Here is a 27,671-nt window from a genome sequence, read left to right as displayed (position 1 = left end):
TTCCCTTTTGATTAGATCGTGAACTTTCAGTGAGGATATATGTTTTAATTCAATTTTTGTATAGCACCATGATGGCATGATATAAATGGCTTAGCAGTGAACAAGTGATGGTAGATATCTTTGCACAGACTATTCAAGAGAATGTTGTTTTGGTTCTTCTCCTATCAAGTGTGCATTTTCATGTTTGGAAAGAGGAGAGAAGACTATAGTGAAGACTAACGATCCAGATAAATGTGCATCACAAGAATTCAATGTCAAGAATTCAATGACTGCACGTTGCTTAAGTTGCATAGACCAACCGTCTGCGCAGGGTTCCATACTTCACACTTTAACAACACAACCATTCAATGCTAAGGCTTCCAGCCAAGTGGAACTGTAGAGGAGAGTCTACTGAACAAGCCAGTACCTGCCGCATACCAGTACTGCCATCTGTTGAAGTTATGAAGGGGAGGCATTACTTTTCATTCAACCCTCGTATAAAAGAACTTGCATTCACTTCTCACCCAGCAAAGAAGAGGAGAAAAGCCCAAGCAACTCAGTTTAATCACCCATAAAGAATCATACAAGTTGGTCTGCAATGTTGCCTGGATTTAAGAAACAATCATCTTGGGTTGGATGTACAGCAGCCAACAGTAACATTTGCTTGTGGTGATTAACTTCTTCTGGTCCTTAAAATCTACTGAATAGGTTTGTCTTGAATTGTAGCAACTGTCTGAAACATTTGCAACACTTTTTTGTATCAGATTTACATCGTTTATTAGCTGCAGGATTGTTTGTTCTTGCCTTTTCACGCTCTCTACCACCATTCCTGTCTGCATCAACTTCAATTAAAGGTATGTATTTTCTAGTATATCTTTATAATTATATCCCAATAGCAATCAAATACAATAAAATTAGTATGTGCATTGATTTAATACAGTCAGATTTTGAATTGTAAACAAATGCACATTGTATTTAGAATTGTTTGATTGAAGTTGTTAAATTACTGGACTTTGATTTTGGGATTATGTGCTTTTAATGTTTAAAATAATATGTTTTTAACTCAATGTTTTAATGTTATTGCGTTTTTATGATTTAACTGATTGTATGTCATTGCAGTTTTACATAGGCATTGAATTTTGCCATAATATGCCATAACATGTTTGGAAACCGCTTTGAGTCCCCCACCTGGGGTGAGAAAAGCAGTATACAAGTGAAGTAAGTAAGTAAATAAATAAACAGATAGCTTTGATGACTAACACAATTGGGCTGTCTTTGAACTGTGTCAAAAATAAAAACAAAACACCTCTGTACTCACGGAACAGGAATGAAAGTGATTTATTTTTACACATAAAGGTCTTTATTAAAAAGTAAGGCTGGTAGTGGAATTTGATGTTGATGCATAAACTTGATAGAAATGGTACATTACAGAAATTGTATACAATGGTGGATAAACAAATGAGTCACATGTACGGGTAATTTTTTAAAAATTAAGATCAATAATTACCATAAACATTCCCTCCCTCAGTTACATTGTAAAGTGTCTTGTGTAGTCATATTCTATTGTGGGAATGACTGCTTGTACAAATTTCAAAAAAATTAGAAGGTACCTGATTGTTTAATTAAGGAAACGAAACACAACAGATTCACAACTACAATTCTGCTTGGACTGCAAGGCCACAAAGCAACCTCTCCTTCTACTACTTACTGCAGGTATTCCAGCATCTTGCCCCTTCTGAGAATCCAGCACTACTTTATCTCATAGGAAAAATCAAGATAACACTATCTATAGTACAATAATTGTATAGGCAATGTAGAACTTTCCATTGTGTAGACAAGTCTACTTGACAATGAGTTTTTATTAGATACTGCAACTAGTAAAGCATTTGGATATTTGCTGAACAATACACATATTCCTTTGAAGATTCTCTCCTCTACCATTGTTTCTGTTAATATCCTTGTAAGGGTAGACACAGGACTAGTCCAGTTCTGGTCAAGAGGAATAGAAACCTTGGACTGACTGAAGAGTTCCTAGATGGTAGTATCTAATGCCATTCAGCAGCAATTATGAGCTTAAAATGAATCCTGAAACCTTTTCTAAAGCAGTTCTCCATCCTTTCAGTTAACACGCTCCCAAGGGCAGCTATTTGCCTGTATGTTTACATTAAAGTCGCTGGAGATACGTGGAACAGGGAAGAAAGAGTTTAGAGCCAAAATGTTGTACTTTACCTGGATGATGTCTGAAGAAAAAAGGAATAATGATTCATTTTACTGAAGCAGTAGTGAGATTTTATAAAAGGATACATATGAACTCCAAGTTCTCCGCCACCTTCTGCCACCGTTTCAATTATTTTCTTCATTACTTCTGCATGCCTGAAAACAAAACCATCAACGTACACTTTAGTAAGACCAAATTTCTGTCTAATAGCCCTAGGTTTGAATTCCGTTTCAGAGTTCTTGAAGCCAGCATTTCAGTGGTGATTGAAGCCAAAGGAAAAAAGTGGGACCAAAAATGCCACCTTTTTACTTGAAGTTTTTGGCTTGGTTAGCATTTGGAAGAGAAAACTCTAGGAAATATCAGATATGACAGGCTATATTCAGAGGAAGGCAATAGCAAACATCCTCTGAGTATTCTCTATCTGCTCTAAGATTCATACAGTGGCTGTAAGGCAACAGGCAACATGTAGGCACTTCTGCTAACAGCAACCAAGTTGAAAGAGGCATTTGTTTACCATGAGAGCAATTGAAGCATACAAAGAAGGAGCACAGCTAGTGTGTTCCCTTCTTCATGTATTTAGTAAGCAAAATATTCAGAATATAAAAGGGCAAATTGTGGCAATAGACTAATGCAAACAGAGTGACGTTAGAGTAAAAAAAAAAACCCATTAGTGTTCTATATTAAAACAGCTGACTAAAAACAAGAATTCTAAGAGCATTTGAGGAGTGACAAAGGATTCAGACAAAACCCAAAAAAATTCCAGAAAGGAAGTCACCATGTTTTACCTGAACTACCACAGACTATATTATCAGCAGAATTCTTAAGAAGCACACTGCAGAAACCATTTTTACAATTTTGAAAACAGATACCAAGAAGCAATTTATATCCAGCCTTTCTCGCAACACAGAATCCAGTACATTTTAAAAGCACAACATAATTTTAAAAATTAATTCGAAAGTTAATCACATTAAAAACAAATAGATTAAAAGATGTTTACACACACAAAATGAAAACACGATATCTGCTTCACAAAATTTTATTTGTCATATATACTACACCAACACCCCAATGCTTCCTAAAACAAAAAGGGCTCTACCTGCCAGTAGGAAGACAACCAGACCTCCTGGGGAAGGGATTTCTCTTGTGTCCTTAGCAAATGTGCCTGAGATAATGGTCAGAGCAAGAGAAAGTCTTCCCCTGCACATCTTGACCCCAAGCAGTGTAGGGCATAGAGGCCAAAGCCTTTGAATTCTGCTCAGAATATAATCCTTGAGCAGCAGTTCCAAACACATTCCAAAGGCAGCCCCACAAACTGTGTGTGTTACAGTTATCCAAATCAGATGTAATCCGAGTCCCATCAATCTCAGATAGCATAGCCTATGGTCAGAAAGTGTGAGTCTAACAGATTTAGAGTAAGCATTTTCCACCCTTGTGTTCACATTAATGTATTCCTTAAAGCACACATGAACTGATTATTCCTGCAATCACAATGACAAGAAAATACAACTCCTAATGGTAAGGTAAAGACACATGGAGTTCAACTTCAAAAGTGAAGCAAAAAGTAGTTTAATTAATTTCTACCAAACCAGGAAAACTGATTATTTCAGTTTTTTTTTTAAATGCTGCTTGTTTGTTTTCAAGAGTAGAATTGTGGCATTTTCAGTCAGTGGCAGTATATTAGAAGTGTTCCATGTGAGTATCAAAACTTTAGAAAGACAACAAAATGCAAGTGCTGCCAGGATATCTGGAAAGGTGTGACAACTTGTGTTAATAGATGCGGAATTGGAAAAAAAACCCAAATAACATTTTCTGCCACCTTCTGGGGAGTTGGATAAATGAGAAACCAGAAAGACAAGTTTACTGGGTAAGATCCCAAGTGGTTGAACTTCAATAAGTCTTTCAAACAGCAAGAGCGAAGGATTTTTACCTTCAGAAATAGTGTCCTGTAATAAACAAGAGCTATGTGCAGCATGAGCTACATACTGAAAAAAGAAGACTTTCAGTAGCAGTGAAACCTATGAAAAAACAATGTGTTAAAAAGCTACTGTGGTTACTAAATCATACTAAACACATATGCACACAAATCTTCTCATTTAGATAAACACTGCAACCAAACTTTTTCATTAAAAACCCATACAGTACAGGTGATTTTTAATGCAGCCTAAAGAAATACCTGCATGGATGAACTGAACACATTGGAGGTGGAGGAAGATGGGGGTGGTTTTCAATTGTCACAGTCTTTTTGACATGATCTTGACTAATGTCTTCATACATATGATCTACACTTAATGGCTGCCGTTGCTAAAAGAGAAAAAGCAAGAGAAAAAAACTGAAATATAAACATTATCAATATTAGTAACATATTACAAAGGACATGAAAGAGGACAGTCTTCAAATACACCAGTAAAGTAACAATTTATACAGAACTTGAACTCCAAGCATAATTTATTGTAAAGTCTACATCTAAACTATATATAAGAGTATATAGTTTAGATGTAGTTTAGACACATCTGGAAACCCCCACACATAGGTGAGAAGTTATCCTTTGGATGTGCAACAAAAATAACACTTGAAGTTGACAGGATTTCACAGGGTGTCTGTCTGAACCAGCCACTACAGAATGGAATTGCATACTGCACACTGAAGTAGATGTACAGAAAGTTTGTTTACAACTGTTGCCAAAAGTGTTCATTATCTCTGATGTAGTCTTTCATTTTTTATTTTAGTTTTCCTTATTATAGCTTGCCTCTAATCCATTTAACTTTGGGCAGACAACTGCCTTCCTCCAATAGTTTTTGAACTGCAGCTCCCATAATCCCTCACCATTGACTATACTGGCTAGGTTTTATGAGACCTAACCTGCGTGGCCAGTTTCCCTGCCCTTATTTAACTATTAAGGATAAAGCAAACCATACCTCATCATAGCCAAATAACCAAAGCCTTGGTGTTTGGTAGTATTTGTCATATGTGATATAAAGGTCATACGTCCTGGTCTGTAGAATAACTTCTTCTCCCCCTCCAACATCAGCTTTAGCTTTGGCAGCTTCCACTATTTTTCTTGTATCCAGTGTTGCCTATGAAAGATTTAAAAAAACAACTTAACTCAGAAATTGGCAGTTATCCATTTCCCACAGAGTTCAACACTAAAATGGTGATATAAAATCATATTATATTATTAAAACTTTGTCCCAGATACCACTTTAAGGTTGGCTTTACAAAACCTAAGGTAAAGTCAAAAGAGGCACAACTACAGCCGAGTGAACAGGGCACACTTACATCATCTGTCTCCAATAATCCACTCTCTTCATATTCTGAAAGAATAATATAAAGAAATGACTTTACTATTCAGTGCTTAGGTACGTCTGCTTTTTAATCCTCTTAGGGTAGGCCACAACATTTAAAAACAAATAAAAAGCCATTAGGCCATGATACTGTGGTGAATATAATATGCATATTTAGAAAAATATTGTCAGCTGCTTTTGACAAAATGCTCACAAACATTTGGTAGTGGGAATGGTGGGTTTTAGGAAAAAGCCAGAAGGCTGAGAAGATCACCAAAGATGGTAGTAGAGTCCCGCTTATCCGACTTCCGCTTATCCGACGTACCGTATTATCCGACGCAAGTCAGCTCAGTGGTTGCTCTAGCACAGCAGGCCTCTCCCATCGGAGCATCCAGCCTGCATTGCCGCGTCTCGCCCTTCCTGGCAAAATGCAGCGGGCTTCTCCACTCGTTGGGAAGGGCGGGAGGACCTCTGCATGTTGCTGATACTCAATCAGCTGTTCTGCTCGCTGGGAGGAGCGGGGCCCCCTCTGCATGTTGCTCTAAGCAGTTTCTCTAAGAAGTTTCTCTAAGCAGCAACACTTTCGGCTTCTCCGGTCGCCAGGAGGAGTGGAAGGCCGTCTGCATGTTGTTGCCTAGCAACACGCAGGCAGCTGCTCCACTCCCCGGGAGGCGCAGGGGGGGGGGATCTGCATGTTACTGCATAGAGAAACTTCTCTAAGCAGCAACACTTTCGGCTTTTCCAGTCGCTGGGAGCGGAGGGCTCCCTGCATGTTACTGCCTAGAGAAACTTCTCTAAGCAGCAACACTTGGCTTCCCCAGTCGCTGGGAGGAGTGGAAGGCCATCTGCATGTTGTTGCCGAGCAACACGCAGCCAGCTACTCCACTCGCCAGGAGGGGGGGGGGCTCTGCATGTTACTGCATAGAGAAACTTCTCTAAGCAGCAACACTTAGTCGGCTGCTCCATTTGCCAGGCGCTGAACAGGAAATGGTGAGAGCCCTGAATGAGCTACAAAACATTCTTGCATTCATCTTATAGGAAGGGATGGCTGTTTTCACTCTAGTGTTCACATAATATTGCTTCTTTCCCTTTTAGAGAAATAATACCTGTCCTTTATTTTGGTTCTGCTTTATGGTCAGGCATTCATATCCTAAGCACTCAAGTACCCCAGGGCAGTGGGAAAGCAGATGAGATTAAAACTACAGTATGCTCACAAAGTAGGACTGAACCTGAAGAAAAACTGTTGAGTTAATGCTGCTTTATTTCTCCATATCTGACTCCTTACACTTCCAGAGGCCCTATTTATTGAACTGCTTTTTCTGTGGATTTGTTATAAAACATGATGTTTTGGTGCTAAATTAATAAATACAGTAATTACTACATAACATTACCATATATTCAACTGCTTTTTCTGAGGATTTGTTGTCTAACATGATGTTTTGGTGCTTAATTTGTAAAATCATAATGTAATTTGATGTTTAATAGGCTTTTATTTAACCCCTCCTTATTATCCAACATATTCGCTTATCCAACGTTCTGCCGGCCCGTTTACATTGGATAAGTGAGACTCTACTGTACTTGTCAAGATGGAGCTGAGGAAATAGGAAGTAGAGGGCCCAAAAAGATGCTAAGCTCAAATAAATGAACAAGCAAACACTTCAGGCTTCAGGGTGTGTGTATGGTTATGGAACAGCAACCTCTAAGGAGGCTAACATATTAATTTATGGATTTTAAAAAATGGTTAAATATGAAGGAAGTACTATTCTTAGCATTTCAAGTACACTAGAGCCCCTGTTATCTGAGATAAAGGGGTGGGCTCCATCTCGGATAACTGAAGGGCTCGGATAGGGCGAGGTCTCACCGAGGGATGTCCCTCCGTGAGGCCTTGCCCCTTGGGAAGCCCCTCACCATCGATGCTGCCTAGGCAGGAGCTATGGCGAGGGGCTTGCCTGGGCCAAGGTCTTGTGTGGGACGTCCCTCCGTGAGGCCTCGCCCCTTGGGAAGCCCCTCGCCATCGCTGCTGCCTAGACAGGAACGATGGCGAGGGGCTTGCCTAGGTCAAAGTCTCGCAGAGGGACGTCCCTCCATGAGGCCTCGCCCCTTGGGAAGCCCCTCGCTATCGCTGCTAAGCAGCAGCTATCGTGAGGCGTTTCCTCCTCCCTCCCTCTCTCCTTCTCTCGAACTTGAGAGGAGAGGGAGAGGGAGGGGCACCCCCGGCGGCGCCTTGGAAAACCCAGAGCCTCGGTTAACCAGGGCTCTACTGGAAATGTTTTCTTGAATTAGTTTCTGTACTATATTTAAAATATATAAAGGGCAATTTTTAGTTTTTAGCTTTTAATGGATTTTAACTGTACATTTTTAATACCGTTATGTTTAATTCTGTTATAATAATTGCATATGTGTATGTATTAAATGTGGTCATACTTTTAATGTAAGCCACTTTGAGTTTCCTTCAGGAGAGGTAAAGTAGGGCATAAATAAACATAATAATAATAATAATAATAATAATAATAATAATAATAATAATAATAATAAATTCTAGAACAATTTCACAACAACTGGGCATTGTGTATCTTTGAATTAACTTCCTTTTATTATGTTTGGAAACTACCTCCATTGGTAATTATCAGTGAAATACAGTTTTCGTAGCATATGAAGACTACAATGTCATTGTTAACATTATCTGCCTTAGTTGCTCTGTCTTCTAGAATAACTGTCATAAGAGTTTTCTTTGTCTAATTTATCTGCTAGCACTTTAAGTGTCCCATTGACATGCAAGCCATCACCAAATTACTAAATCCCAATTTTAGGTGAAATAATTTAGCACAAGATCTTTTAACTTTTTTTCTTTTCCATTCTATTGACTTTTTGCAGTTATATTTTTTCAAAATATGTGTCATACTGATCTACCATATCTGAATCCATTCCTCCTCAACATGTTTGGCAATGATATTTAATCACAATGATTAATACATTGGACAGCAGTCCTCTCTAGCTAGTGCTGTACCATTCACATTCCTGCATTTTAAAGCATGAATGCAAGACACAAGAACTATTAGAGACCAGACCTAGCAATTCTCTGGAAATCAAGAGGACCTGTGAAACAAATTATCCGGATATAAAATTAAACCTAATAAAATAAATCCCAGCTAAATTTTCATCTCACCTCCTTCTGTGTTTCCTCATCACTATCTCTTGGTTAAACCCTCTTCAGTTCCTAGCAGTAACATTTCTCCAAATATTAATCATATAACTTTACAGTTGTATTCTTAACCCATTAATTTACACCTAGCTCACAAGACATACAATTGATGCTCTTCTCGAGATCATGTTTCAAGCAACTGGATATCAGGAACCAATTCACATATTTCAGAGAAAAACACCTATGTACAAGTCAAATTCAAAGTGTTTTTCTTATGATAGCAAATTAATGAAGGAACCGCACAGAAATATTGTCTCTGCAAAGCATGCATTGCATTTAAAAGATGTCTACCTTCCATATCAGCTGCTTCGCCCTCGTCGTCCTCTTCATCTTCACAAGAACCAGAGCGTTCTGGTAATTTTGCATTGTCCTTTGAATAAAAGCAAAACAAAAACAAACCTAAGAAATGCACAGATTCAGAGTTCATGCGGCAAACATGAGAAAGGACACATAAATGCTATTCAAGGGTAGAATTCAACAATGGAAGTAACCAGCAAACTAGACGTGTATTACATTATCAAAACACAATGTTATGGTTGAGCCTTATGGCTCCGATACTGGGAGATGTGGTCGTAAGACTCCTCGGGAGTCAGATACTCTCAAGGAGCGAGAAAGGAAGCGGCTGCGGGACTTATTTGCAGAACCATCTGACGAGGATTCCTTTGAGGGTTTTACTGAGAGAATGGAGGAAGAGATGGTTAGCTCAGAGGAGGATGACATGGAATGGACTCGTGTAAGGGAGGATTTGGGTGCCACTGGCAATGATAGTATGGAAGGCGATTGGGGACCTTCAGGATTAGACCCGTGGACAAGCTGGAGGGATGGGACGGGATCCACAGCTGGGGATGCTGTGGGGCGTAGTCAAAGGTGTTTCAGTTCTGATGAGGAAAGTGATGAGGAAACGCCTGAAATTAGGGTAACAGCTGATAGTGATGAGGAGCTGTAAACTGGCATAAAATGGGGTTTGGAAGCAATGGCTAATTGCGTTGGGCAAGGTAATCTGGACGAACGCTTGGGCTCTGTGTGGGAAATTCCTGAAGACGGGTGTGATTCGTTTGCTGACTACGTAAGTTACCAAGGACACTGGGCATAGACGGCGGGAGGAACTGTGTGGGCTTTTGTTGTGCAACCTGTGCTTAATCTTAATAGCTTGGACCTCCGTCGTCTTCTTGACGGACGCCATCTGTTTATTCTGGACTGACTGACTGACTGACTGACTGACTACGGCCTCGGACTCTCCTTCCTGTGATTATCGTTGGACCTGGTGAACTACAAACGTCTGTACCTGCCTTACGACCTTCGGACCGGATTGGAACTTCGCTGACCGCTTCTGCCCTTGAATGCTGCGTTTGTATCTGGAAATTGCTTGCTGTGTGGAGGAGTAACCTCTTAGTTACTCAAACATAGCTTTTGGCAGCAGAGAAGCATCTGCTGCCAGTTTTTTGTATTCCTTTGAACCTTTTGTTCACCAGCTTTTGTTTGTTTTAGTCCCAGGCTGAAGTAAGCTTTTTTGGTTTAACCCGGATTAAACTCCGGTTTAATCCGGTTTATCTTTTGAACGTTTTCCTTGTGTCTTTTTACTTTTAAGGCCAATGTTTGCCTAGCCCTTGTCTTTTACGGGCATTTTTGGTTCTGTAACTCCAATAAACTTTGTTATATCTTATCTTGTGGCGTTCTGTCCTTGACACACAAGGACTGAAAAGTGTACTCTAGATGGATGTACTGCTCTATTTTATTTTAGAACTAGCCATGTTGCAACAGCTGACTATGCATACAATTACTTATTTTTTCTCAACCAGGCTCATTAAAAGAAAAATATTTTTTTCAGAAAATACAACTTGATTCCTACAGAAATACTGTTTCTATTACTATGTTCCATCTGTTATTCCTTCCAAACGAACTCCAATCCACCCTCTTTGGTAGATAGTTATTTCTAACGAAAATTACAATAGACCTGGCCTCCTAAATTGTATGACATTTAAGAAAGAGGGATCAACACACTTTCTGAACACTACCAGGGAGTGAGTTGATAAATATGGTAATTGAAATGTATGAAGGCATCAAGCACAGCTTGAATCCAGACTGTGCTGTCACCAGCAGAAAGACTCTTAAAATGAAATACAGCGGGCCTCTGGCGTCCACTGAGGTTGTATTTCCAGGACCAAAACAAGTCTCAATATATACAATGGCATCTCTCATACAATGGTAGTTCTCGAGTATACACACTTAAGGATACAAGTTAGCTGGTTGGCTGGGCCTGTGGATTTTTACTACTTAACTATAATATGTGGCCCAAAATATACTTTAGCTTTCTACACTTCCATAGTGTGCAAATGCTGAATTAACCATTTCAAACATCGCAGATATTTAATATGCTTGAGATTTAACTGCAGTAAACAAGTGTCTTCAGTTCATAGGAATATGGTGGACTCACTGCTGTCCTTCAGATTAAGTATTTGTATACTGTTTAAAGATAGAAAATAATCAATTTGCTTTTAAGGAGAAAAGCTGCTCTTGACAAATAAACTATGCTTTTAAGATTTTTATTGTACAATCTTTCTATCACATAAGTCACCGCCATAAAATATACCTTGCTCTCCAACGTGATCTCCTTAATGGATTCTGTAACTCCTGTAATGCCTGTTGAGAGCACAGAGACAGTTCGAATGAGGGATAATAATGTTGAAACCTTGATGTCACACACGGCTGCCCATCCTCTCAATCCCAACTACTGGGAACCATGATTCTAAATTTTTGGTTGGTACTTTTTAAAAATGCATAAAAGTTCAGTGAAGTTACTTAAATAATGACAATTATTTCTATAGTTGGACATCAATGTATTTTCATAGTATGCAAGAATGGTAACTACAGTCTGAAACTTTATAAGCTCAATGTGACACAGAAATATACAAAAAAGGAACTATATTACCTGCATTGTGATATGTGTCCACCCATCCTCCATCCCCATCATCTTCTTCTATAATGGCTTCCAGTTCATCTGAATACTCCATCTGTTTACATCGCTTATAGCACGGTACTAGAAAAAAAAAACCAGGACATAGCATTCATTCACACAATCAGCTGGAAAGAATTTATTGTAATGTTTTTGGATAGTTTGAAAATGCCTAATCCTTATGTATGCATGTCATTTATTTTAGCACATGTTTCTGCGGGATGCATTTAGTCAAAATTAAATACAGGCAACGGCTCTGGAGATCAAAGATGTTTCTTTATTTGAATATGCCACACACAGAGCTCAAACCAACTTAGCTGACAGCTGAATGAAACAGTAATGGATACCTAGGACTCAGAGCATGCATCACTGGAAGCTGCATTTGCAAGGTCATAGAACAGTTGGAGTAGAGCAGTGTTTTAGGAAAACATTAACACTCCGTAATATGATTACAGCAGTGATTACTACAGAGAAATAAGGAAGATCTAGCATGAATGATACAAGTACATTACACATGGCTCTTAGACCACATACACATTATGGTGCAGTATTTCTCGAAGGCCACTAAGAGTCATCATCACTCTTACCATCAACAACTGTGAAAAAATCACATTAAAAAGGAATATAGAGAAAACCTTCCATGATTCCTGATGCCTTGTTTGCTCATTAAAAGTAACGATTTTTCCACCAAGCACAACAAATTTGCAGAAAGTTCAGCTGCAACTCTGGATACAAGGACACATTCGAGCAGGCCTATGGTTGGTGGAGAATCAGTGACAGTAACAAAACTAACACTCGACTTACCATTTTTAGTGACCAAAAACTGTTTATCTGCTGGGAGATAAGCCTTGACCTTTAATTCTTCTCCAGTTGCCCTGAAAACACACAAAAAGGAAACCAATTTTACTGATACACCACTGTTACTGTATTAGTAAAATTACTAATTTAGCACAGGGCTGGTAAATCACCAGCTTTAGCACAGCTGGTAAATCACCAGCAGCAATAAGATCTACCAACCAAAAAGTTGCCAGTGTGAAGCCCTGGGTCGGAGTGAGTACCCAACTGCCAGCCCAGCTCACTGTTTACATAAGCAGTTCAAAATAAGTACCGCTAAAAAGCAGGGCACCATGTAGTCATGCCGGCCACATGACTTTGGAGGTGTCTACGGACAACGCCGGCTCTTCGGCTTAGAAATGGAGATGAGCACCAATCCCCAGAGTTGGAAATGACTGGACTTAATGTCAGGGGAAACCTTTACCTTTAAAAAAAAAAAAAAAGCGGGGGAAATATTTTATGACACCATAAAAGAAAAAGATCAGAAAATGCCCAGCGACCAAAAGGAAGGAGGAAGTCCTGATGGTTCTTTGTCATAGATGATGGAGCGACAGCACAACCGTGGCTGGATTCGAGCACAACCTCCAAGACACCATAGCTGGACGTCGACACAACATACGTCCTTTCTGTCTGTTCTGTCCTGTTTGTCCAAACGGCATTAAATGTTTGTCGTGTATGTGTACTGTGATCCGCCCTGAGTCCCTTTCGGGAAATAGGGTGGAATATAAATAAAGTGTTGTTGTTTTTGTTGTTGTTATTATTATTATTATTATTATTATGTTATTATTATGTTGCTAGTAAATACAAAGTTAAAATTACAGAGGCAAGTTTAAATAGTAGTTGGATATTTATTTACTTTATTTCTATGGGTCATTAATCATATTCTTCATTAATTTGTTTCTAAGTCATCCAAACTGATGGCCAGCTCTAATTGGCATTGTGATGGGTTTCTTTTAGTACTACTAAGTATATAAGCCTCTATGTATCAGTTCTGAGAAGCTCAAGTGGAAGGACCCTGATCAGCATTCACGTTCAGCTGGGATTCTTCAGGCAGCTTGATTATCAGTGTGTGAATGGGCTTTTGGTCTAACCTAGCATAGTTATTCCAATATTTGAATCACAACACTTTTCTCTCTCAAATGTGGAGCAGGATATTGGTGTCTAGATATAACACATCGCTTCAGACATGGTGAGAGAAACACTATTGGTTTCCAAAAAGTGAGCATTTCAGTCATCTGCAAACGTCTGTGATGAGCTCTCTGTTGATATTTGTACTTACCATTTCCAAGTTGGACAGTGGTGAACTAAATGGTCTCCGGCTGCCACAAACTGCCAAACACAAAAGGGGAAAATGCTGCCTAATCTGACATATGGAGAGTTTCACCAACATTTATAAAGCATATGAAATCACTACCTAACAATACTAGATCGGTCTATGCATTTCCACTTCCAGAAATAAATTCCACAGATCTGAACACATACATGGAACTTTGCCTGAAAGGGCCTGCCACACAACTTCCTTGTAAACTGCAGCTGGATTCCCAAGTTAGACCAAATGTTATGATTGAGCCTCATGGCTCTGTTACTGACAGACGTGGGCGTAAGACTCCTCGAGAGTCAGATACTCTCGAGGAGCGAGAGAGAAAAAGACTGCGAGACATATTTGCAGCACCATCTGACGAGGAGTCTTTCGAAGGGTTTACGGAGAGAATGGAGGAGGGGCTGGTTAGCTCAGAGGAGGATGAGATGGATTGGACTCGGGTAAGGGAGGAAGTGGGTGCCACTGGCCATGATGGGACAGAAGATGAATGGGGACCTTCAGGATTAGACCCATGGTTTAGCTGGAGGGATGGGACGGGATCCACAGCTGGAGATGCTGTTGGGCGTAGTCAGAGGTGTTCCAGCTCTGACGAGGAAAGTGATGAGGAAACGCCCGGGTTAAGGAGGACAGCTGACAGTGATGAAGATTTGTAACTGGCATAAAATGGGGCTTGGGAGCAATTGCAAATTGCGTTGGGCAAGGTAATCTGGGCAAACGCTTGGGATCCGTGTGTGTGTGGGACGCTTCCCTGAAGACTTGTGTGCTTTCCTGTGCTGTGACGTAAGTTGATTGGAATCCAGGGTCAGACGGCGGGAGGGATTGTGTGGGCATTTGTTTGTGCAAACCTGTGCTTACTCTTATTAGCTTGACCCTCCGTCGTCTTCTTGACGGACGCCATCTCCTGCTTTGAGAACTCGGACTGAACTGACCACGGCTTGTCTTCCCCCCTTCTTGGACTTGGAAAAACTACAAACGTCTGCTTCTGGCTTTGATCTACGGAACGGAACTGGTCTACTCAACTGCTACAATCCTTGGCTGATTTACTCGTGTTGGAGATCCTGTCTGCTGTGTGTGTGGGGGAGCGACGCAAGTTACTCTAAGCACAGTGTTGGCAGCAGAGAGGAATCTGCTGCCAATTAGTTGCATTCTTTGTATCTTTTGTTCCTTGGCTTTCGTTTCGTTTATACCCAGGCTGAAGCAAGCAGTTTGTTTTTACCCGGATTAAACTCCGGTTTAATCCGGTTTATCTTTTGAACATTTACTTTTGCCCCTTTTTGCTCCTAAAGGCAAAAACTGCCTGGCCCTTGTGTTTTACGGGCATTTTTGAGTTCTGTAATCTAATAAACTCTGTTACTTTGAATCTTGTGGCGTTCTGTCCTTGACAGATTGCCCAACGCCCATAAAAAGTTTATTGCAGCAATAAACCCGTCAGGAAGACGATGGATGAGTTACGGGCCAAAGTAGACCAATTGCAAACGGCTTTTACCGTTAGCCAAACAGCTCAGGCTGTGAAAGGACATGTTTTGACTCCTGAACGCTTTGACGGAACCAGGTGCAAGTTGCCAACCTTTTTGGCACAAGTGGAGCTTTATTTTTCTCAGCTCAGTGCTCATGCTTTTCCTACAGACACTAGCAAGGTGGCCTTTATTTTGAGTTTGTTGACCGGTCCCGCAGGACAATGGGCCACTAATTTAATTTTGGGAAATGACCCAGTCAAGGACAATTTGAATAATTTCAAAAAGTTGTTAACTGATACTTTTGGGGATCCTCTCCGCACGGAGAACGCTGGGTGGGCTCTGTATCGGTTGAAACAGGGAAAGGGGACTGTTTTGGATTACTTAAATAAGTTTAACCTGTATCGCCACCAGCTGGATTGGGGGGAAAATGCATTCATGCTTTTATTTACTGCCGGGTTAAGTGATATGCTCCAGGATGAATTAGCACGCTTGGAGCCGGCTGAAAGCTGGGACGCCTTAGTAGCTAAGGTGCTGCGTTTAGACGCAAGGTTCGAGGCTCGTAAACACTCAAAAGCAATGTGTGCGCCACCCATGCATGTAACCAGGGCACCTGTGGTGATGGGGGAAGAGCCCATGGAGCTTGGGGTCTTTAAAAAGCTGTCTACAGAGGAAAAGAGCCGTAGGAGGCAGCTGGGCTTGTGTTTGTACTGTGGGAATGCTGGGCATTTTGCCAAAAATTGTAATGTGAAACCTTCCCAGCTTTCGGGAAAAGGCCAGCCCTAGTGCGACGTGAGTCCAACGCACTAGGGCTCCTCAAGCAGTCAACTGAGGGGAGGAAGCATGTTTTCGTACCCATTACATTATCTGTTGGGGGAAGGGAACTTGTTTCTACTTTGGCACTGCTGGACTCAGGGGCTACGGTCTCCTATGTAGATATTGAGTTTGCTAAGAAGCATGGCATTCCTAGAGTGCGCAAGGCATGCGACGTGTGGGTGGAAGGAGCAGATGGGAGACTGCTGGAGACTGGGGTGGTTAACCATGAAACCTCAGCAGTAACGTGGGAGGTGCAGGGAGTAACGGGAACGTTTGTGTGGGATATTACGAGCTTGCCTAGATATGATGTGATCCTGGGGATGGATTGGCTAGCTGTAGTAAACCCACAAGTAGATTGGGCAACACGTAAAGTGATCTTAAAGAGGCAGGATTGTTGCACTCTAAATGTTACTCATTCTGATATGGAGGGAGTGCCTGCTGAGTATGGGGAGTTCTCTGATGTATTTTGTAAAAGAGAAGCGGACAAATTACCACCGCACAGGCCATATGATTGCGCCATCAAGTTGGCAGAAGGTGCGAAACTGCCAGCAGGGAGGCTGTATGCCTTGACTGTACCGGAAAGGCAAGCTTTGCGGGAGTTTCTAGATGAAAATTTAGCCAAGGGGTTTATTCGCCCATCTAGTTCTCCAACTGCGGCACCAGTATTCTTTGTAGCCAAAAAGACTGGGGAACTTAGGCTGGTCTGTGACTATCGGATCCTAAACAAATACACCATTCGGGATAGGTACCCGCTCCCTTTAATCTCGGAACTGTTATCAAGGGTGCAAGGGGCTAAGGTCTTTACCAAGCTTGACCTGCGGGGGGCCTATAACTTAATCCGTATACGGGAAGGGGATGAATGGAAGACGGCATTTAACACGTGTTTCGGATGCCACGAGTTCCGAGTCATGCCTTTTGGGCTTTGTAATGCTCCTGCGGTATTCCAGAGGTTCATGAACGATGTGTTCAGGGACCTAATTGACCAATTTTTAGTGATTTATTTGGATGATATCTTGATTTTTTCTAAGGACGAGAAAGAACATCGTCAACATGTCAAGCAGGTTCTGCACCGACTGCGGGCTAATGGGCTTTTCGCCAAGGCTTCCAAGTGCGTCTTTCATGTGCCTGAAGTGGAGTTCCTAGGTCATGTAGTGTCAGGTAGGGAACTTAAAATGGACCCACATAAGGTTGACGCCGTCAACTCATGGCAGGAGCTGAAGTCTAAGAAGGATGTACAAAGGTTCTTGGGTTTCGCTAATTACTACCGGGAGTTTATTCCGAATTTTGCAAAGCTCACGGTACCTTTGACGCAGCTTCTGCGCAAGAAACAGCCATTTGTGTGGGGGCGGGAAGCTCACGAGGCGTTTCTTCAACTAAAGTCTAGTTTTCAATCGGACAACATACTAACCCATCCTGATGTTGACAGACCGTTCGTGGTAGAAGCGGACGCTTCTAGCTACGCGTTGGGGGCTGTATTGTCTCAGAAGGATTCCTCAGGGACCTTGCGTCCCTGTGGATTTTACTCGCGGCAACTAACACCCTTCGAGCAGAACTATACCATATGGGAGAAGGAGTTGTTGGCGATTAAGGTGGCGTTTGAGGTGTGGCGGCACTGGCTTGAAGGGGCACGGCACCAGATCGTGGTCAGATCTGATCACAAGAACTTAGAGCACTTGCAAACAGCAAAGAAGTTAAACCAGCGTCAAATCCGCTGGGCTTTGTTTTTCTCCAGGTTTAACTTCAAGGTGCAGTTCGTGGAGGGGAAGGCAAACTTGCGGGCCGATGCTTTATCCCGCAAGCCGGAATTTAAGACCAATGAGCAGGTAGTATGTCAGACCATCTTGCCTACTGCCTCTCTGTGTGTTGTAGATAATGAGCTTGGGTTACATGACCAGATCCTTGAGGCTCAGAAGGATGATGTGTGGACTCAGGAGCAACTGATGCTGCTCTCTGCAGGTAACCGTACCATACTGCCGCATCTCCAGGATCAAGACGGGGTATTGGTGCGTAGGGGGCAGGTTTACGTACCAGTGGGGACCCTCAGGTTGGAGGTGATTAGAGCCCACCATGACGAACCCATGGCTGGGCACTTTGGCAGGTTCAAGACCGTACAGCTTATCACCAGGAGCTACTGGTGGCCAAAGATGCGGCAAGACATTCTGCGCTTTTGTGACAGCTGCGCCGTTTGTCAGCAGAGTAAGACGCCTGTTGGGCGCCCTAGAGGGTTGTTATCGTCTTTACCTGTTCCGGAGAGGCCATGGCAAATCATTTCCATGGATTTTATTTCAGATTTGCCTAAGTCTGGGGGTTATACTTGTATTTGGGTGGTGGTGGATTTATTTAGTAAACTGGCTCATTTTATTCCTTGTTCAACCATTCCGGCGGCCCCTACGTTGGCCTTACTATTTACAAAGCACATCTATCGTTTGCACGGAGCACCCGAGGTGATTATTTCAGATAGGGCTCCGCAATTTGTGTCACGCTTTTGGAAACACTTCCATGAGTGTTTGGGGACTAAGTTAAACGTGTCTTCAGCTTTCCATCCGCAAACGGATGGACAGTCGGAACGGGTTAATGGGCTCTTAGAGCAGTATCTGCGTTGTTTTTGTTTAGATCAACCCACGGCTTGGGTAAAGTGGTTACCGGTGGCGGAATTTGCTTACAACAATGCGGTGCACACGTCTAGTCAGCATACGCCATTTGAGCTAACTTATGGTTTTCACCCACGGGGAGGTGTGGCGCCGTCGACCAATGTGGTCTCTTCGGACCCTGTGTACCGCTCTTCGGAAATGGCTGCATTGCATGATGTTGCCCGTCGCTTACTGTTGGAAGCTAAGGCAACGCAGAAGACTCAGGCTGACCGCCACAGGCAGGCAGGGGAGGAGTTGGAAGAAGGGGATTTGGTGTGGTTATCTTCCAAACATATTAAACAGGCTGGGGGAAAGTTTGCGCCTCGGTATTTGGGTCCCTTTCCTATCGTTAAAAAGATTTCTTCTGTTGCGTTTCGTTTGCGTTTACCGTCTAGTTTAAAGGTCCATCCAGTCTTTCATCGTTCGCTGTTGAAACTTGATACCTCTAGTCGTCGTGGTGCTATAGCGGAGGGTATCACTGCCACTTCTCCGCCATCGGGGGAGGAGGCCTTTGTGAGAGGGGATAGTGTTATGATTGAGCCTCATGGCTCTGTTACTGACAGACGTGGGCGTAAGACTCCTCGAGAGTCAGATACTCTCGAGGAGCGAGAGAGAAAAAGACTGCGAGACATATTTGCAGCACCATCTGACGAGGAGTCTTTCGAAGGGTTTACGGAGAGAATGGAGGAGGGGCTGGTTAGCTCAGAGGAGGATGAGATGGATTGGACTCGGGTAAGGGAGGAAGTGGGTGCCACTGGCCATGATGGGACAGAAGATGAATGGGGACCTTCAGGATTAGACCCATGGTTTAGCTGGAGGGATGGGACGGGATCCACAGCTGGAGATGCTGTTGGGCGTAGTCAGAGGTGTTCCAGCTCTGACGAGGAAAGTGATGAGGAAACGCCCGGGTTAAGGAGGACAGCTGACAGTGATGAAGATTTGTAACTGGCATAAAATGGGGCTTGGGAGCAATTGCAAATTGCGTTGGGCAAGGTAATCTGGGCAAACGCTTGGGATCCGTGTGTGTGTGGGACGCTTCCCTGAAGACTTGTGTGCTTTCCTGTGCTGTGACGTAAGTTGATTGGAATCCAGGGTCAGACGGCGGGAGGGATTGTGTGGGCATTTGTTTGTGCAAACCTGTGCTTACTCTTATTAGCTTGACCCTCCGTCGTCTTCTTGACGGACGCCATCTCCTGCTTTGAGAACTCGGACTGAACTGACCACGGCTTGTCTTCCCCCCTTCTTGGACTTGGAAAAACTACAAACGTCTGCTTCTGGCTTTGATCTACGGAACGGAACTGGTCTACTCAACTGCTACAATCCTTGGCTGATTTACTCGTGTTGGAGATCCTGTCTGCTGTGTGTGTGGGGGAGCGACGCAAGTTACTCTAAGCACAGTGTTGGCAGCAGAGAGGAATCTGCTGCCAATTAGTTGCATTCTTTGTATCTTTTGTTCCTTGGCTTTCGTTTCGTTTATACCCAGGCTGAAGCAAGCAGTTTGTTTTTACCCGGATTAAACTCCGGTTTAATCCGGTTTATCTTTTGAACATTTACTTTTGCCCCTTTTTGCTCCTAAAGGCAAAAACTGCCTGGCCCTTGTGTTTTACGGGCATTTTTGAGTTCTGTAATCTAATAAACTCTGTTACTTTGAATCTTGTGGCGTTCTGTCCTTGACACCAAAGCTCTCTTCAGGTGTTCTCATTCCCAGTACAAGGAGGCGAAGGCATATGCCAGATAATTCAGTTCTTCCTTCTGCGTTTCTCTCACTTTTCCTTCATGAACTAGTGAGTCTCCCCTACTCATACATATTCTCTTCTGTTTACTTAGTATACAAACCAAGAGGAACAGATTATTAATATCCATTAAATATTTTGAAAATTTAATCAGAAATAATCATGAATTTTTGGGCACGTCTGTTATAATAACCATGAAGCAAATAACCCGATCACATATAATGTGTTCTATTTTCTGTTTTGCCTTAAAATGAGAGAAACACCATTTATTTATATTCTTGTTTACTGCAGTGGCAACTATCTCTGAAAGTCATATGCAGCTACTTCTGCCCCAGATCTGGATAGGGACATATCTTTTATTCAAACAGTTCACTACATATCACAAAATGAAATGTTTGGATAAGAACAGATTTTACTTCTCTAATATAAGATCTTGCTATCACCAAAAATGAGGCAAAACAAACAAAGCTAAACTGCTGCAATTTAGTTCTCTAAATGGAAACTGTGGGTTAAATTTCAAAGTAGCAAGGGCCCACCCTAAGAGGCACACAAACAGGGGAGAGGCAAGTCAGTAAATTGACACAAGCTTATTGGTTAGCACAAAGAGAAAGATCTTCCATTGACTTGGCATGCGCAGATAGATTAAAAGTAAACCTAGATGTACTGTCCTATATATTAAGTTCCTGTAGTGAAAACTAAAGCTGTAACATAATGCCTCAAGGTGATGTTCCGATCTATTGAAAAAGACACTGAAATGGCGGACTGTATTCTGAAAGGAGCAAATGTACACAGACTTACGTTTTTAAAATCTTGCTTTTTTCAAACCTTTCACATTAAAATACATTCTTTATGGGGCTAGCTGCTTCATTCTGGGGTTAAGGAATCTAAATGAAGACCCAGTTATCTTTTCTAGATGGAAAATAAGCTTCTATTAGAACGTTGTTTTCTTCATCTCTAAATGGAGAGGGGGGGGGGGGAGAATCACAGGGGCAAGAGCTTGTGTTTGTGAAGCTTTTCTATGCTTACAAGGAAAGGGTTAGCAATGATTTCCTTAGTGAGAAGAGATTCAAATAAGGTAGTTGGAAAAACAAGCCATTTTTGAGTTCTGAAGTCACAACACACCATGGCTCAAACAAGCCCAATCTCAGAATCCAACTACAAACTATGGGATATACAGTAGAGTCTCACTAATCCAAGCCTCACTTATCCAAGCCTCTGGATAATCCAAGCCATTTTTGTAATCAATGTGTTCAATATATCGTGATATTTTGGTGCTAAATTCGTAAATACAGTAATTACAACATAACATTACTGCGTATTGAACTACTTTTTCTGTCAAATTTGTTGTATAACATGATGTTTTGGTGCTTAATTTGTAAAATCATAACCTAATTTGATGCTTAATAGGCTTTTCCTTAATCCCTCATTATCCAAGATATTCGCTTATCCAAGCTTCTGCTGGCCCGTTTAGCTTGGATAAGTGAGACTCTACTGTATTATCAAAAATGGTTTTGGACACTGCATCAAGTTTAATTTCACCCAACCACACATTGGCATTTGTGATGTGCAAATACAGTGGGGAAAGTATAGGATTTGGTAGAAGAATGTCTAAGACAGTATTGCTCAAGATAGATGCTAACTGATGTTGCAGAACTTTCAAGAGAAAACAGATTGGGATTTTGCAATACTTCAGTGAGCTCATTCCCAAACTTCTATCATTATGCCATAAACAGCTGATAGGATTAAGCCATGTGAAGTCAGCTTTTTTCTAACATCAATAAAATATTTTAAAATAGTTGTAACACTAAAATAGTTTTGTGGTCTAATCATCATTCATAGACAAACTAGTCTGCAGTCCCCCTAATCCTACCTCCCCAAAATTAATGAAAGAAGCATAGAACATTTAGCAGCGGCAAAGAAATAATTGCTGTTTTTATAGTTTGGGTATTCTAGGAAAATATGCTGTTAACTATCATTCAGATTTTAGAATTTTGCCCCAATTCTAGGTTGCACTAACAGGAGCTAACAGATTCTGTAACAGGGCCTTTAAGTTTTTCTAACTTGAAAAATGCACTTAAATCAAGGACTGCATTTTGAGGATCAAAAGTAGAAAGTATTTGGCAACTTTCACAAGTAGTAAATATTTCACTACTTTCAAAAGTTATTTCAGCAAACATGTGAATAATTACTCACATACCTCCTCAGGAGTGATGACTCCAGTTTCTTTAAACTTTGATTCCTGCAGCAAAAGAAAACAATAATAGTAAGATATCTGAACACATTTCAAACCAAAGATTTCTGGAGAAAGGATGCCTCCGTCCATAATTTCTGACAAGGGATTCCTTTAGTGTCATCAAATTGTAGAGCTTACTTTAGAAAAGTAAAGGATATCATACATCATACAATTTAATAATACCTATATCACAGAAACAGAACTAGTTTCTCCAATTCAGTAGAGAGTAGCTAGTTATCAGTATCTTTATCGCTGGTGTTCCAAAAATCACAGTAATCAAAGCCAGCGATGAAATCATTATAGAATTTCAAAGCCCCCTAGGAAATTGCTAATCCAATAGTCTCTAGTTCATTTTAGCAGATACTGAAACACATTTGCCAAACCTTTGAACATCCCCTCCAGCCTGGACCAGGTCCTTGTTCATAGCTTTGCGATTCAAATGTGAGAAGGAGCATGTCATACAATGTAATGTAAAACCTCAATGTCTTATCTCTAGGATGTTATGAAACATATTTAGAAACCTACATCGTCTTGGTAATCCTGTTGGAAATATAAGCCATTGCATGCTGTTGTAAAGTTGGGTTTTTCACATATGAGGAAAAAAGCTTCAATGTTTAGCCTTTCTGGTAACTATTCAGTAAAACAGGTTCCAAAAGGAAACTATTCTCATCAGGGTTAACAAATCAAATCAAAGCTGTGCTTTACTTAACAATATTCAAAAAATGAATTGGGCAGAATATTTAACTCACTGTTGGTTTAAGATGTTTCTATATGTTTGTTGGGACTTATACGGCCCACATTTATTAACTCTGTCAATAAATATGGTAAGATGGCTGACAAGGGCACATCCCTCCATGTTGCTGTTATGTCAGTTTTCAAACAATTTAGTGGTTTGTTGAATGGCTGAAGAATTACATCATCTTTTGGAGGTGTATACTTCCGATTTGTTACATTCTAAACATAAATGTGCAGTTTCTTCTAAATGGGCATTGAAGCATTTCCTGGAAAACAATATGTTATACTTGTGGAATCTCTCTCTCTGTGTACAGGGAATCCACAAAAAGTGAACCGCGAAGTAGTGAGGGAACACTGTATCTGCCTTCAAGTGACCTGTTAACCAATGGTGACCCATGACTCTCACTAGGCAAGGAATACTCAGAGGCCTTCCACTGAAATATAGCATACAGCAATTGGTATTCACTAACAGTCTCCCATGAAAGTACTAACTAGAACTGACCTCTTTAGCTTCGAAGATCAGAGAACATCTGGTCCCTTTGGGATATACAATTACTCATACTTTTCACTTGAATTACAATAAAGTGAAACCTGATTTATCACAATGTATCCTAAAAAGATCTGTTGTTCATTACATCTAAGATAATTATGAAGCTACAAAAGAAGAAACTTTGGTAGATCCACAGGTCAGTTTTCTGCCCCTGGTTCCTCTGGTAGACACAGACTGTCCCATAAAAACCCAACCACAAAGAACCAGAAATGTCCACATTTTATATTTGAAAAGAATATTTTTATATTAAGCAGTGCATGTGGTCCTTAGGATCTGTTTAACAGAGCTTCTAAAACAAGATGATTTCTGAAAGCTACAAATAGGATGGGTCTGGGACTTCAAGACAGTACAGTATCTTAGGAATCCCAGGGCCACCGTTTTCCTACACCAATTTACAAGGAGTGCCATAATAATTTTAGACCATATTTATGCCAGAGGGACAACCTATGTAGTTTCAGATTCAATAACTTGAATGACGCTGAAACAGCTTTAAAATCATGGGTCACGAAGCAAGACCATGACTTTTTCCAAAATGGTTTTGATGCCTGGGTTGAACAATGGTCCAAATTGATGGTGACTATATTAAATGGTAGTTTTGTGTAGAAGATAGTTCTGGCTATGATATGTAGCAACTTCTGCTGTTATATGTTCATTCATAACGTTTTTATGACACAGGAGGAAAACCTTTTGACCCATCCTCATATTTCAATTTAAAAGAAAAAGAAAAAGCAGAGCACACTTCTTTGCATGGATGTCATATCACAGACACTGCAGATACGTGCATCCCTGTCTCACTCCCATTGTATCTTATGACAAAGTCACAAGATCCCTGTAATAATTCAGAGAAAAGACTCCAAACCACAAAGTCTTTATACCCATATCATCCAGCAGCAACACAATTTCCACATTTCTTTCATTCTGCTTTTTTGTCATTTTCAAAGCATCATCTTCATTTTTCAACTAATGTAGCTTCTAATCCATTTTTCTCTTGCCTTTAAATACTGGTTCAAGTTATCCTCTACTCTCACAACTTTAAAAACTAAGGTTATGGGCATTCTATAGACTGAGCAAAATGAAAAGAGAATGCTTTTTTTTTGTAAAAAAAAAACAAAAAAAGAGGAAGCATTACAGGAAGATGTTTGTTGCTTCTGTACTGGGAGTTCTCTTTTATAAAATCTGGTCAATCTGAAATATTTGACAACCCCGACCAAACATATCAGGTGTCTATAATGTTCAGAAATGCTAGCTTTGGGCAAAAAAAATAAAGTTTCAAGCACCCATTTCACCAGGGTGCTTCCCACCTTCTAGATAAAGTTTGACTAAAATAATGGCTGTTATTTGTTCCCTAAAAGGGGTGTTGTCTCCTTTAAATGACACACCATCAGAGGTGAGAAAATTGCTTTTTTTGGATTATGGTACATTTTCCAGAATATCCTAGTCAGTCACTTACATTTCTGAGAACTGTATTTCAAAAAAGAAAAAGAATATTTCCCATCTTTGAAAATCAATTACAGCTAGTATCCATTCTGTATGATTTTAGAGTTCACAAATATATTTCTTCCACCTATAACAGAGGCCGTTGTGAAAATATAGTTTTATGTAGCTCTACAAGGCTCATATACTCCAGTTTAATTAAGTTAAACCACATTCTGAAACTGCATTATACGTCAGTGTAAATGGGGCCAGGGAGCAGTCTCTTCCAGCAGGCCTATTCAGATTATGTTTAATTTATGAATTTTAAATTATGTAGTGGTTGTTTTAATATGTTATCTCACTCCCTCCCCCCTCCCCTATACAAACACATACATACATGCATGAAATGATGTTTTAGTTGGGTTACACTGTACATGTTTTAATTCATTGTATATGTTATATTTTAATATACTATTGTTCTTTGCTTTTGTCCATGGGGAGAGGTAGGTAAGGAACAATTACTACCATTAATAATAATAATAGCAATAATAACAATAATAAATCTTTATTTATATGCCACTTTTCTCCCACAGTGGGGACCCAGTGACTTCCAACATGTTAAGAATATAAATCAAACAACAGTCAAACATTGTAAGCAATCAAGATAAAACATAAATAGGCATTTAAAACAATATATATTAGTGTACTGTCCTGTCATATCACATTACTATGTTGTTAAGACTGATGGCACTATATAAATAAATGAGGAGGAGGAGATGAACCATTTCCAAGATAGGCTTCCTGCGTTGGTGATGATGATATTATTAAAATGATGACATATAAATAAATGAGGAGATAAACCTCTTCCAGTATAGCCTTCTTGAGTTGTTGTTGATAATGATGATGATTATAATAGTGATGACATCATATAAATAAATGAGAAGACGAGGAGCCTTTTCTACTAGAAGCCTCCTCCATTGGCAGCCTTCCATGTTGGCTGCATAAAATTTGAGGGAACGCATCTCCTCCTACCAGCCCACATAAGTCCTGAGATCATCAGGAGAGGCCCTTCTCTCAGTCCCACCACGATTACAAGTGCGGTTGGTGGGAACGAGAGAGAGAGGGTCTTCTCGGTGGTGGCCCCACGGCTTTGCAACTCCCTTCCCAGAGAGGTGCGAATGGCCCCCTGCTTACTAGCCTTTCGCTCACAAGTTAAAACCTTTCTGTGGAATCAGGCCACAGGAATGTGACGTCTGTAGACAGTCCACGTTTTACAGGAGTATAACAGGGTTGGGAGGACAATAGCTTAATAAACAAGCAAATTGGTATCCCTATGGATGTCCCAATCCTCAAACACTCTCTGCTTCATTCGGAAAAATGCTGCATTTGCACAGCTCTGACAATGTTGTATTTCAGTGTCGATATTGACTTTTGTGGAGAGGTGGCTGCCAAGATAGCAGAAATAGTTGACATTTTCTAATGTTATGCCATTAAGCTGTATTTCTAACATGGCAGAGGGATTAGCTGATGACTGATGGAAGAGCACGTTGGTTTTCTCAATGTTCAATGAGAAGCCAAGCTTCTTGTACGCTTCTGCAAAGGCGTTTAGAGTAACTTGTAGATCTTCTTCTGAATGAGCACAGATTACGTTATCATCGGCATATTGGAGTTCTATAATGGATGTTGTTGTAACCTTGGTTTTGGCTTTCTGTCTGCCATTCTAGTTTGCCCATGCCTGCTCTAGACCATGTAGAGCAGGCATGGGCAAACTATGGCCTTCCCTCCAGGGGTAGGAATTGTGGGAGTTGAAGTCCAAAACATCTGGAGGGAAGGCCGAAGTTTGCCCATGCCTGGTGAGGAGCCTTCGTCCTTCCCTCCCTTCCGTGGGGCGGGGCCTTACCTTCAGCACCGGCGTCAGGTACTCGGCCACCTCAAGCGCCTTCCCCTTCACCGTGTTGATGACGCTCTGCATCCTGCCGCACCGACTCCTCCGTACCACTCTCAGCCGCTGAGGGCCACTTCCTTCCGGGAAAGCGCAGACAGGCAGGCACCCAGCGCGGCCCCGCCCCCGCCGCGCGCGAAGCCCCGCCCACCGCCTGCTTGACGAGTTGAGGCGTCACGTGACCCGGCCGGCTTCCTCATCCCTCTGGCTAGGCTGGAAAAGGATTGCGCCTGCGCATTTGAGACCGCAGCTAGCATGGGTGTCACTATAGATATAGGAACAAAGTGGTTCAGGCGGAGGCAACCTCCGACCTCCAGGTGTTTTGGACTTCGACTCCCACAATTCCTAACACCCGAATTGTTAGTCCAAAACGCCTG

General features: G+C 41.3%; 1 protein-coding gene and 1 long non-coding RNA gene across 2 annotated transcripts; one reads left to right on the top strand and one right to left on the bottom strand.

The window, feature by feature from the left end:
• Window positions 1-1,293: 1,293 nt before the first annotated feature.
• Window positions 1,294-27,423, bottom strand: atg3 (autophagy related 3). Its single transcript, XM_003219238.4, has 12 exons — window positions 27,253-27,423; window positions 22,619-22,660; window positions 13,747-13,796; window positions 12,438-12,508; window positions 11,610-11,717; window positions 11,271-11,320; window positions 8,972-9,050; window positions 5,474-5,508; window positions 5,113-5,271; window positions 4,371-4,498; window positions 2,284-2,352; window positions 1,294-1,589 (listed from the first exon to the last, which is right to left on the bottom strand). The coding sequence occupies exons 1-12, from the start codon at window positions 27,322-27,324 to the stop codon at window positions 1,508-1,510; spliced, it is 945 nt and encodes a 314-aa protein (XP_003219286.1). The 5' UTR covers window positions 27,325-27,423; the 3' UTR covers window positions 1,294-1,507.
• On the top strand, window positions 9,385-10,343 carry LOC134297383 (uncharacterized). Its single transcript, XR_010004103.1, has 2 exons — window positions 9,385-9,746; window positions 9,830-10,343. It is a non-coding gene; the product is annotated as an uncharacterized LOC134297383 (long non-coding RNA).
• Window positions 27,424-27,671: the final 248 nt, after the last annotated feature.

Source organism: Anolis carolinensis, chromosome 3, assembly GCF_035594765.1.
Source record: "Anolis carolinensis isolate JA03-04 chromosome 3, rAnoCar3.1.pri, whole genome shotgun sequence".
NCBI classification, from domain to species: domain Eukaryota; kingdom Metazoa; phylum Chordata; class Lepidosauria; order Squamata; family Dactyloidae; genus Anolis; species Anolis carolinensis.
Note: the sequence above shows the minus strand (reverse complement) of the source record. Positions and strands in the feature narration are given on the sequence as shown.

Bases quoted from the DNA above. Each gene is read 5' to 3' on its own strand.
- atg3 (XM_003219238.4), bottom strand. From the start codon at position 27,324: ATGCAGAGCGTCATCAACACGGTGAAGGGGAAGGCGCTTGAGGTGGCC. The intron at 4,499-5,112 runs GTATGGTTTGCT...TTTCTCTTTTAG, and splicing joins GGTTATTTGGCTATGATGAG to CAACGGCAGCCATTAAGTGT. The intron at 1,590-2,283 runs GTATCCTTTTAT...TTAAACAATCAG, and splicing joins GGAGAACTTGGAGTTCATAT to GTACCTTCTAATTTTTTTGA.